Source organism: Bradysia coprophila, unplaced genomic scaffold (assembly GCF_014529535.1).
Source record: "Bradysia coprophila strain Holo2 unplaced genomic scaffold, BU_Bcop_v1 contig_111, whole genome shotgun sequence".
NCBI classification, from domain to species: Eukaryota; Metazoa; Arthropoda; class Insecta; order Diptera; family Sciaridae; genus Bradysia; species Bradysia coprophila.
This window is the reverse complement of record NW_023503388.1, coordinates 388,756-400,689: the sequence shown is the minus strand read 5'-3', so window position 1 is coordinate 400,689 and position 11,934 is coordinate 388,756. Positions and strand designations below refer to the sequence as shown.

Here is an 11,934-nt window from a genome sequence, read left to right as displayed (position 1 = left end):
TAACAGTGCTAGTTAGATTATTACGAAAATGAATTGGTATTTCGAGCCTTACTTTATATACGGGCACACTAAAATAAAATTGGTAACATGGCCTTCATGGATTGATCAATATATCCAGGCTAAAGAACAATTTAGTAATTTTGGATAATTATGGACTGAAGATGGTTAGACCATGCTAACCTCTGACCGCCACTGTTTCCGGAGGTCATTTCCGGAGGACAGCATTTTATCTCCACTCTCGCTTTACGCGATCCATGGGAAAGGGAAGAGTAATTATGCTCTGTTTGTTTGGCTTGGTATATTCGTTTTAACTTAATTTTTTCTGCATGATAGATAACACCACTCTGAAATTTGTATGTTTTCCAGGTAAAATAAAGTTCTGTACGTTTAGCACATGAAATTTTATGTAAGGTAAATGATGGAGAGTTGACCTAAATTGACAAAGCCAAACTTTGAACGAACTATGTAACATGGAACCACTTTTATTTGAAAGATTTATCTTTTGTTTACTTAATTAACATAAATTTTATTAATTATTGAAGATTTCGTTTAACAAAGTTAATTAATTAATAAAAATGCAGAGTTAGCCTACGTGGACCGTGAGTTGTCTAATTTCATATAAGTTCAACAAATCGTGAATCGTCCCATATACAAACGTCATAGAAAAACTCGAGGTTTATTGAATGGTGAGTTGACTGATCATTTTTTCTTCATACAAATTTACACGGACAACTTAAGATCACTTTTCCACTAAGTCAACTCTCCATCATTTACCTTATTTCTTTGTTGTCATTTTCAAATTTTTATTTTTCCGTTTTTCTTTTTAAAAGTACGGTTAGTTTTCACGTTTCGAAGTTTCAATATGTCATCAAGCATTCACGAAATTTTTCGAATTGAACAAGGCAAGGATGCGGTGGCGAAATTGAAAAATGGCTGATTTTAACACAATAAACAGTTTTTAAATTTAATAGTGACGATAAATGCTCAAATTTTAAGAATGTCTAACCAAATTTCAGTGAAAAATGTGTACAACAACGTATTAGTTTTACTAGTTTGTAAATTTACGTAGGATTGGTCTTGCATGGGCAGCGTTCGGAAAACTCAGACTAATTTTCAAAAGCAAAATGAATAATAGTCTGAAACGCAAAGTTTTCGACACTTGTGTCCTTCCAGTGCTCACTTATGGAGCGGAAACGTTAACTTTAACCAAAGCATCCGAAGATAAATTGAGAGTGACACAAAGAGCCATGGAGTATGCTTGGAATAACACTCAGAGACAGAATGACGAATCAATGGATTCGACAACAAACCAGGGTCGTTGATGTCATGGAAAGAATAGCATCTCTGAAATGGAGCTGGGCGGGACATATTGCAAGAAGGACAGACGAACGTTGGACCAAAAAGATCATGAACTGGCGACCATATAAAAGACGAGCTATAGGTAGACCACCAGAGAGATTGACAAACGGAATTAAGAATATTGCAGGTACAAACTGGCAGCAAATGGCAATGGATCGTACGAAATGGAAAGAAGTTGGAGAGGCCTACATCCAGCAGTGGATAGAAACAGGCTGAAAAAGAAGAAGAAGAAGAAAAAATTTATTAGCTTTACTAGTTTGTAATTTTTTTTACTTAAATAGAAGTGTGTACCTAAAGTTTAAATTCTGTACTTTTGCAGAGGTGATTTAAACAGCAAAATTAATTGAATAGAACTCTAAAAAGTGATAATGTGAGACCAAATTTCGGTAAAGTAAGGCCAAATTAAGTATTTCGCCACATCAGAATGTGTTTTCCTACTTTAGTCTTACAGATTTATGATCCTAAATATTGCTATTTTTTCTTCAATTTTTGGTTTGTGTCTGAGCTGAACGCTCGGAGCCTCTTAACAAGGTTTTTCAATTGAGGTGTATATGGAAAATAGTTTAATTTAACATATTTGTTTAAAAGAGGGTTTCTGCTTTCCTTCTCTTATAAAATGAGAATAGAATTTGATTTCTATGAAAATGATTGAGTCTGGCATTTTGATGAATCGTCAGTTGGTGTTCACATATCTCTATTGTCGGTAAATGACAAAGCCAGTTAGCAACAGCCGTTGGCATTTAAGTATTTAATAAATAAAATAAATACAGGGCAAGAAGTAAGAAGGCAAATTGGTAGGATAAGGGAATATGTTAAAAATTAAACATCGAAAATTCGCGAGACATACTCATCGTCAAACCTTAAATGTATCCACAAATGCAATCGCACTGGACATTTTTCGTTTTGAGAATTTAACCGAATCATAATTATTATTTTCAACAATATCCAACAAAGACATTGAACGTTTCCTAATAGAAAAATAATTAATTAGTTCAAGATGTTTAAATATTTAATTTAAATAAACAAATAGACTGTCAAAGCAATGAGGTAATCTCGCAAATCCTACTTGTCCTCAGCCAATTTTCTACTTAATGTCTCACTTCCTTAAGCAACAGAAAAAGAGACAAATTACCAATCATACAAAACAATTAATAAAAAAGAAAATTAGTTTATGCTCCCAACATCTGACTCCTTTTCCATCATCAAAAAAATAAATAAATAATAAACACAAAGTCCCTCTTTAAGGAAAATGATTGAGTGAACCAAATTACCGGTCTCTTTTACGTCCATTTCGCTAGATATACTGAGGGTGGTGAGATGAAAAATTATCTAATTTAGGAATCCAGAACGAACTTTCCTTTTCCTTTTGGTTAGATATGAGCGGATTGGTAGAGAATGTATTTCTTTATATTTTTATTTATAATTTCTGCCAAAATGACAGTAATAAAGTCTAATTATATTGATGAGATAAAGCTTGGATTAAAATGGTAAAAAAAGGAAATATTATATCGGATTACCACAATCTAAAAATACCATCGAGTGTCACCAGAATTTTCCCGAATTTTCAAAACACTCTTTCCAAGAAACTAGACACAGAAATTGAAAATAAATATTTCTATTGCATTTTAAAATCAATTCTCCTCGCACTGTTATCTTGAACGAACTGCCTTAAGAAAATCGAATGGAACGTTTTAAAAGAGTTTTTCTCTATACAAATAATCGTATCTTTGATCAAGTAAATTGAATTAAAGATGCATAAAAATGTTGTTTAAAAAAAGGGACAATTTATGGTCTGCTTCACGCACCCAGACAGTATATTTTGTCTTCATCTTGTTAGGCGCATTATATTAAATTGCCATTTAAAAAGATTAAAATCTTTAACGAAATTGAATTTCCTTTACCGGCAATTTGAATTTTGTTCACATTGGTTTTATATGCTCGGAAAAATAGTTGGAATGAGCGGAAAAGTTAATGGAAGGTGAGAGAACAATTCCACGATTATTGAGTGTAATAGACGTTGATTCGAAATCATCATGGGAAATTCAATATGAACGATTTTCCATCAATAATCAAATAAGTACGTGAATTTTTGCTTTCTAATAAAGAGAAAACCTTTTTGTTCGGAGTATACAGGCTGACCAAAACGTCACATTCGGAATAAAACATAAGAACAATTGCTTTGGACTGATTTATAGATTTACTATATATGTGTTAATTACTTTATTGAAATGTTTTGCTGATTCGTTATTGCACCTAAGGTCTGTTAATTGGTCCTTAAACGATAAAATAAATAAATAAACAAACTGAATATTTTGTGTATTGGGCATATCCCTCACTTATATCTACTGGTATCACATATCATATTGATATTTCGTAAATAAAATCTTATCAATCTTACGCAAAGTAGATTGAAAATTACAACTGGGACGAAAAACTTGGATAAAAAGTTCTTGTCTTTGGTGTCAAAATGTGACGTTTTTGGTCCGCCTGAATATAATAGTACATTTCGTACCTAGGACTAAAAGTCTTTTTTAGCGTGTGAGAGGTTTCCAGACAGAGCCAAAGGCGAGGTCTGGAATCGAATACGCTAAAAAAGACTTTTAGTCCGTGGTACGAATAAAATTTTTCATATTAGACAGAGAAAAAGTGCGACGAAGTCGCACTTTTCGGGTCCTAGGTATGAAAATTGATTTTATGTTACTCACACACTCACTAGTGTGTCTTTGAACAACTTGCTTCGATAACTGTTTTTCGACAGGTGAAGCTGTACACCTCGCCTTCGGCTCGAATATGCAATATCACTGCAATTGTCCAAAACACAGTTACCGTGCTTGTTGCTCAAACGCTCTTCTGAGTTCGCTTATACCACAAAATTGTTACCTAGTGTAATGAATCATTCATTCATTCATTATTCATTTTAAGTTATGTCGTTTGAACCAGTTTTATTTCATCGAACAATGAGTGCGAACAAAATATAGTCTCCAAAAACGAGACATTAAAAAAAAGGAGATTGAAAATAATGACATTTTTCTCTGATTTTTGTCCCTTTGCAAAATGTTGCCAGTGTGGTTCTGGAAATCCGGAATTTCAATTTCCAGAACCGCATTTCTTACCCATTTGCATAAATAACTATCAATGATCCCGAATTAAATACCTTTCACTTCATGATATTACTTACATAACAACACACATAGAATTTATAAGTTATTCAAAATGTGTATTATTTTAGCACAACTCAAGAGTTGAGTTGAGATTGAGTTGAGTTGAGATCTCAACTCAACTCAAGATTTTCCTGAGATCTCAACCTCAACTCAAGATTTTCTTGAGATCTCAATCTCAGCTCAAGATTTTCTTGAGATCTCAATCTCAGCTCAATCTCAACTCAAGATCACTAAAATTGAGAATTGAGTTGAGGTTGAGATCTCAACCTCAACTCAAGATCACTAAAATTGAGAATTGAGTTGAGGTTGAGATCTCAATCTCAACTCAATCTCAAGAAAATTGAGAATTGTGTTGAGGTTGAGATCTCAAGAAAATCTCACGTCGAACAATCTGAATCATATTTTTGTCCAAAGTCATTTAAATTTTATCATCGATGTACTAAATACGTCGAATCGTTTGCGTGTTCACGATTATGTAGTGACACGGGTTTCTTCCAAGGTGAAATGATATGTCAAACCGTCATCCATAGAGCCATAACCTCAACACTATTAACAATGCAATTGTCAAAATAACAAAGAAAAATAAGTTGTGGTTATGGTTCTATGGGTGACATCGGTTCGTGTTCGGTTCATTTTGTTCTGCTTGACCGTTGCTTGGAAGAAACCTATTAATGTTCATATATTCTATGAATTAGGGTTAATGCAAATAACATGAAATCTGATCCATCATTTGTCAAACATTACGTTTTGGGTTACATAGTTTCGTTTGTTATTTCGTTGTACAGAGCGAAGAGACTGCCAGGAGTGGCATTGCCTCTCCTGCCCCCACCTAGCTACGGGCCTGCATTTTCTCTTCCATATAACCGAAAATATCTCAAGAGCTAAGAAAAATATACACACACCAAATTGTCGTTTTGCTACATTCAAATGAACGTGGTTGCCAAAAAAATTTCCGGCGGCCCTTATTTATTCCCTCTAATTTTTTTGAATGTAGATTTAAATTTCGATACATTTCTCGCACCAGATAATGATTTTAAATCAGAATGACAATTCGCAAGACACGTAATTCGACGTAATTCGTCAGTTTTTTTTCTCATGCAGCGAATCAGAAGTTAATATTTCTCTCACATTTCGTATGTGCAATGTGCATACCGCAGTTTCTTTAGCAAATTTTATTTTACAATTGTGATATCGATCGGTTCAGGAACATGTAAGTAAATTTCCGTGTGTTCATTGTTCAGTTCAAAGTTCAAAGCAACGAATTGTTTTCTGTGAAAGACTGTAGTCTTCTACACTGACTTCTTTCTGGATTTTAAATATGCAAACCTGAATATATTCGAAAATTCGCAGGTCCGCAAATATTCTCTAATAAAATGTTCATATTTCAGCTGTTTCACTTATACCGCTGGGCGGTTAACAAGGACAAGAATTGAGACATATTTGCTACCAGAAGATTGTACATTCCAAAGTAATTTTAGTTGACTTGAATGTAGGTCTCGAAGCGAAACGCTGATATTTTTCTTCTTTTTTTTCCTAACAGTAGAAATTTTGGTTGATGTTCGTAGGCCGTTCTTTCGCGTAAACGGATAATTTTCGCATATGTAAGATAATTACACTGAAGTCAATTTCGGTCTCTAAGTGAAACGCTGACATTTTTCTTTGTTTTCCTTACATTAGTTGTCGTAGAATGAATGGTCATCAAAATACTAATCTCAGTGCTAATGGATTTTCTTTTACGCCAAGTGAGCAGAACGGCGATCGAATGGAAGGTGACCAGACGATAAGACTTTTGGACGATCATGGATCCAATCATCAGCGTTATGCGAGCAACGAGGGAGCTAGTACCACTGCTTCTATGGGGAGCAATGAGTACGGGCGGATGGAAGGCGCCTATACGGTAAAAGATTTGGACGATTGTGAACCAAATCATCAGCGTTATGCGAGCAATGAGGGTGCCAGCTCTTCTGCTACTATTCCAAGTAACCAGTACGGTCGGATGGAAGACCGCTATGCGGTAAAAGACTTAGACGATCGAGCACCCTATCACCGTTATCCCAGCAATGAAATCAAGCAGTTTTCGGCACCTATGCCAAGTAACCAGTACGGTCGGATGGAACACTTAGACGATCGGGCACCCTATCGTCACCGTTTTGCGAGCAATGAAGTCACTCAGTCTTCGGCTCCTATTCCAAGTAACCAGTACGGTCAGATGGAAGGCCGCTATGCGGTAAAAGACTTAGACGATCGAGCACCCTATCACCGTTATCCCAGCAATGAAGTCACGCAGTTTTCGGCTCCTATGCCAAGTAACCAGTACGGTCGGATGGAACACTTAGACGATCGGGCACCCTATCGTCACCGTTTTGCGAGTAATGAAGTCACGCAGTTTTCGGCTCCTATGCCAAGTAACCAGTACGGTCGGATGGAACACTTAGACGATCGGGCACCCTATCGTCACCGTTTTGCGAGCAATGAAGTCACTCAGTCTACGCCATCTCGATATCGACAACCATATGGATGGCAACAAGATGAACCTGATAGCAAATATGTGATTGAACCATATCGTTATGTGCCCTTCCACCATGAAACGAATGCTAGTCGATATTCGCGCGAACCATTACGCTACATGACCTCTCACCACTTCCGTTCGAAACATGGAAGGCATCACTACCTCAAAGAATCAGTTCAAGTTCTGGATGTCGGCGACTCATCATCGTTCACATCATCAGACAATGGTACGGACTTTTAGCTTGAAATTTTACCACTTCAACTATCTCTTTCAGCAACTGACACTTATTCGCAATCGTCATCGGAAGCCGAATTCGATGAGACAATCAAATTTGTACCACCAAATGGTTACAAATATGTTGGTGAATTCGCTCTAACCAAAGCGGAGGTTTCGAAATATTATATTGACGGCAAGTGGAATAAACTCAACGATTTCTTCATATCGAAGCTGAACCGATTATTCGAAGAAATTCCTTGCGTTTTCACATCAAATGGAGGGTATCCAATCAAGGACAAATATTGGACACTTCGCTATGTTTGCAAACACAAGGACTGCTTGCGATTGTACAAGGTGATACAACAGACACTACAACATTTCGTCATCATTCGGAATTCAGTTCAAATAAATCACGATTTGGATAACCCATTGTGCAGATCGGTTAGAGGTGAACGTCGTGACGAAGAAAAAAAGAAATTGCGATTACTGATTCCCGAAAAGTATTTGGAACAGTGCGAACAAGCAGCTGATACGAGATTAAGAGCACAAGGAAATTTGGATGGCTGCTTTTCTGGTGCAGTAACGTATAGAATGAGATGTGAAATGTTGGCAGAAGGAGATTTCCACAAAGATGTTATGTTGGACTTGCTACTGATGAAAGCAACAGAAGACCACCTAACTACTAACAAAATTGTAATCGATGAACAAGAAAAGAAACAGCTAGGAGTCGCATTTGTCCGGCGAATCACTGTCGACCCGCTTGTAATAATTCTTTTCCCAGATGACAGTTTTGAATGTTTACGACGATTGTCCGTCAGGGACAATTTCTTAACAGTACATATCGATGCAAGTGGAGGGGTTGTTGTTGAGTACGGCGGAAGAATACTGTATTACGCTGGAGTAATACGAGACACGTCACAAATTCAAAGTCCACACGAAAAGCGCAGAGTTATTCCTATATTTGAAGCGATAAATGGTGCACATGATTCGTACAACATCAGCCTGATATTGTCTGAATACAAGTACCGGTACCATGTTAAGTTCCCGACGTTGAAGTGGCCGATTCGCAGAGCTGTAACTGATATGAGTTATGCGATGATGAACGCAATTTGCCACAGCTGGAATGGCCTGAAATTGATAGAGTATATAAACTTAATATACGACGCTGCAAGTGGTGAAATTTCTTGGAAAGAATTGATGGACGATTATATTACAACATTGATCCAGATCTGCTGTGGACATATTTCCAAAAACTTTTCAAAGGACGTGGACGAACATTTTCCTAAGATGTCGTCCCAACACAAGGATGTGCTAAAGGAAATTTTTGCAGGATTTTTCGACGAGTGTGATTTGAACAAACTAAAAATAATGTGGAAGAACTTCTCGACTATTTTGTTAACAAGGCTAGCAAATCCTACATTGTCATCCTCGCTGAAAACATTGGCTACAATGATCACTGAAAAAAAAAACAAAATGCAGTCGAATAAGGATGATGATAACGACGACTCCGATGATGGTGATAATGAAATCAACATGCAGTGGAAACTCCCTGATGCAGATGGTTATCATGCAATTTACGCTCAAAGTAAATTTTATAAAGAATTCAAGGATTGTACATTTAGTGGAGAATTCGAATGCAACGTGGAGACCGATTTGCCGAACAATCAGAAAATACCACCAAACCAATTTTATTCGCCAAAATTTGCAACAATGTTTTTGCAAAAGTACATATCGATTCTGGGCCTATGGACCTGCCAATCCCGAATTGCAAATTCTGTGGCGGAAACGCATTTTAAAGACACTAAAAAAGGTGCTACCTCCAGTGCTAATGAAATTGGAGCTCTACCATTGAAATGCGGAAGATTCGTTCGTTTTTTAAAATCACGTTCACTTCGCATTATGAACAGCATCATTCTCGGAACTCCACGTTATCGTAATACCAAAAATAACAGAAACGACATTGTGGCGGCATATAAACCGCGAGCAAATAAACGCAAGATGGAACCAACAGATACGATGGACGTCTACAAATGCGTCAAGATGATTTGTAAGAAATCTACCGATTCCATACAAAAAAACGACGTTAAATTCCCCGGTCCTGAAGATCCTGGCGAATCGTCACAAATAACGATGGGTGTTCCAGATCCTGGCGAATCGTCACAAATAACGATTGGTGTTCCAGATCCTGGCGAATCGTCGCAAATAACGATTGGTGTTCCAGATCCTGGCGAATCGTCGCAAATAACGATTGGTGTTCCAGATCCTGGCGAATCGTCACAAACAACGATGGGTGCTCCAGATCCTGGCGAATCGTCACAAATAACGATTGGTGTTCCAATAAAAGACGAGCTATAGGTAGACCACCAGAGAGATGGACAAACGGAATTAAGAATATTGCAGGTACAAACTGGCAGCAAATGGCAATGGATCGTACGAAATGGAAAGAAGTTGGAGAGGCCTACATCCAGCAGTGGATAGAAACAGACTGAAAAAGAAGAAGAAGAAGAAGCGGCCTTAGTCCAAGGGCCCAAATTTGAAACTTTTTTTGTCATCATTCTATTCGGCATTCAATTATCTCTCAAATGAAACAAAAACTAGCAAAATCGGATGAGATTTACTCGATTTATGTGCAATAAACACTTAGGGCCGAGTAGCGGCCTTAGTCCAAGGGCCCAAATTTGAAACTTTTTTCGACACGTTCTTTTCGGTATTCAACTGTCTTCCATAAAAAACTAAATCTAGCCAAATCGGATGAGATTTACTCGATTTATGTGCAAAAAACTAGATGTGTGCACCGCCGATTTTACGCCGGCGCGCCGCCGCCGAAAAATAATAGCTCACGCCGCCGCCGATTGTATTTTCGTCGCGCCGAAATTTTATACGTTTAGTGCTTTCAGCCATTTTAATGGGTGGCAATATAAACTTAAATTGAAAAATCTATACAAAAGTGTGTGCCTGAGTACAAGGTTTTAGCAAATGTTTATCTCTCTTAATAATTTATAAGTCAGGTTTCTATATGCGTAGAAAGGAGTTTTTGGTTAAAAAAATTTTGTTGTAACTTTGGGTTTTTCTTCTTACCTGCACTGTACGACGGTGATTTTGTTTCTGGGGGATGCGGGAAATCGTAATATAAACGAATAAATGAAAAAGTAAAATTAGGCACAACTGGATTTATTTTAAAAAATCAAGCGATATTATCTAAAATGATTTTAGGAATCAAATGACGCAAAATAAAGGATGCCCATTTTTTAGCATCAATTGCGTCAAATTTGCAACTGCATGCACAATCATTGGATGTTTTTGTATAGAATGACGATAAACTTGCTTGAGTATTTGAAACTGCTTTATGCGTCGGTTAACGGTTTCATGACGTGACATGTACAACGCATGTTCTTTTGTATTTGTAATGTTGGGTAAAATGAAACGTTTTGCATCTTTGTACCCTTTGTCAGCCATGGCACGTTCACCATTTTTTAAAGATGGTACAAAAGCTTCACGTGCAAGTTTCAAATCGGGATACAAACCACAAGGGTAGCCACCGAATACCCAAACTATGAATCCAGTTCGAATATTCAGAGATATTTCATACCGCAGACCAGCAGCTCTGAATTTATGACTGTACCATCCAGCACTGAATGGCGTTGGTTCATTAATTTTGAAGTCAACTCCGTCGATCGTAACAAAGCATGTCTGTCCGTTCGCGGCGCCTTCGAAACGGTCTTCCCAATCAATCTGCAAGATGTATTTTTGATTTTTTTTTCTTAAATTCATAGATATTGAATTTACCACGTCTAACTCTGAGAGTAACTCAACGAATATCCACGTCCATTTACAGATAGTTTTTTCGTCGGCGTGAAATATTGATCGCCGATTATGTTCCACTGAATATTGTTTTAAGAAACATAAGCTCCACAGGAGATGTTTCGGAGCACCTCCACTCGGTACACTTTGTTTAATTTTGTCCCATGTCAGACTGCAAATTCGGGGAGTAACGCCGAAGAACGCTTTGAAGCGTCTCAGTGCAACATATTTACTTGATGTCGACTTAGATTCGGTATAAACGTTCCCCAACGTCAAAAAGGCTTGTTCATTCATTTCCTATCAAAATGAAAACACGGAAAATTACTAGACCTTCTATTGTATCGAGACAAATGAATTCGATTATTGATAGGAGATACATAAATCTGAAGGCAGGAGCAAGTATGTTGTTAGGAGGAATACATGAAGTTTTGTACATTTATTACCGAGTAGCATTTCAAATTTTTCTGAATATGTCTTCGCAACATGGGAGAATTTGTTAATATTTACAGAAACGGAAATTAAGTGCGATTCAATTTACTGAAATAAGTTCAAAAAAACTTGAATTTGCCCGTATCGTGCCTCAAACTTCAGATTTTTGCTGATAAATTATGCAGCAGTGTAAAGTAAGAAAAATCGAAATCTCATTTGAATCAGATATTTATTATCGAATAAATTTTTCCTTACAAAAAGATAGGAATAACAATAATCGAAAAATACTTAACTCGTCTGTTGATCTTTTTAAACTTGAATAAACCGAGTCCTTTCCGTATTTTAATTAATCATTAATTAATTTGCTTTGATTTGTTGTCAAAGATTTATGTAAGGTTATGAAAATGTGTTGTATCGAATTGATAATTGAACTTCTTGAAAATGTAAATAGTCAGAATT

At 36.7% G+C, this 11,934-nt stretch overlaps 1 protein-coding gene across 1 annotated transcript; it reads right to left on the bottom strand.

Annotated features, from left to right (window-relative positions):
- Positions 1-10,409: 10,409 nt before the first annotated feature.
- Positions 10,410-11,442, bottom strand: LOC119073046. The gene is made up of 2 exons (XM_037178358.1): positions 11,032-11,442; positions 10,410-10,977 (listed from the first exon to the last, which is right to left on the bottom strand). Exons 1-2 carry the CDS (start codon positions 11,338-11,340, stop codon positions 10,462-10,464), a joined length of 825 nt encoding a protein of 274 aa, XP_037034253.1. The 5' UTR covers positions 11,341-11,442; the 3' UTR covers positions 10,410-10,461.
- Between the last annotated feature and the right edge of the window lie 492 nt (positions 11,443-11,934).

Excerpts from the sequence above, each read along its gene's own strand:
- LOC119073046 (XM_037178358.1), bottom strand. The coding sequence starts at position 11,340 with ATGAATGAACAAGCCTTTTTGACGTTGGGGAACGTTTATACCGAATCT. Across the intron at positions 10,978-11,031 it reads TACTCTCAGAGTTAGACGTG|ATTGATTGGGAAGACCGTTT; the intron begins GTAAATTCAATA and ends TACATCTTGCAG.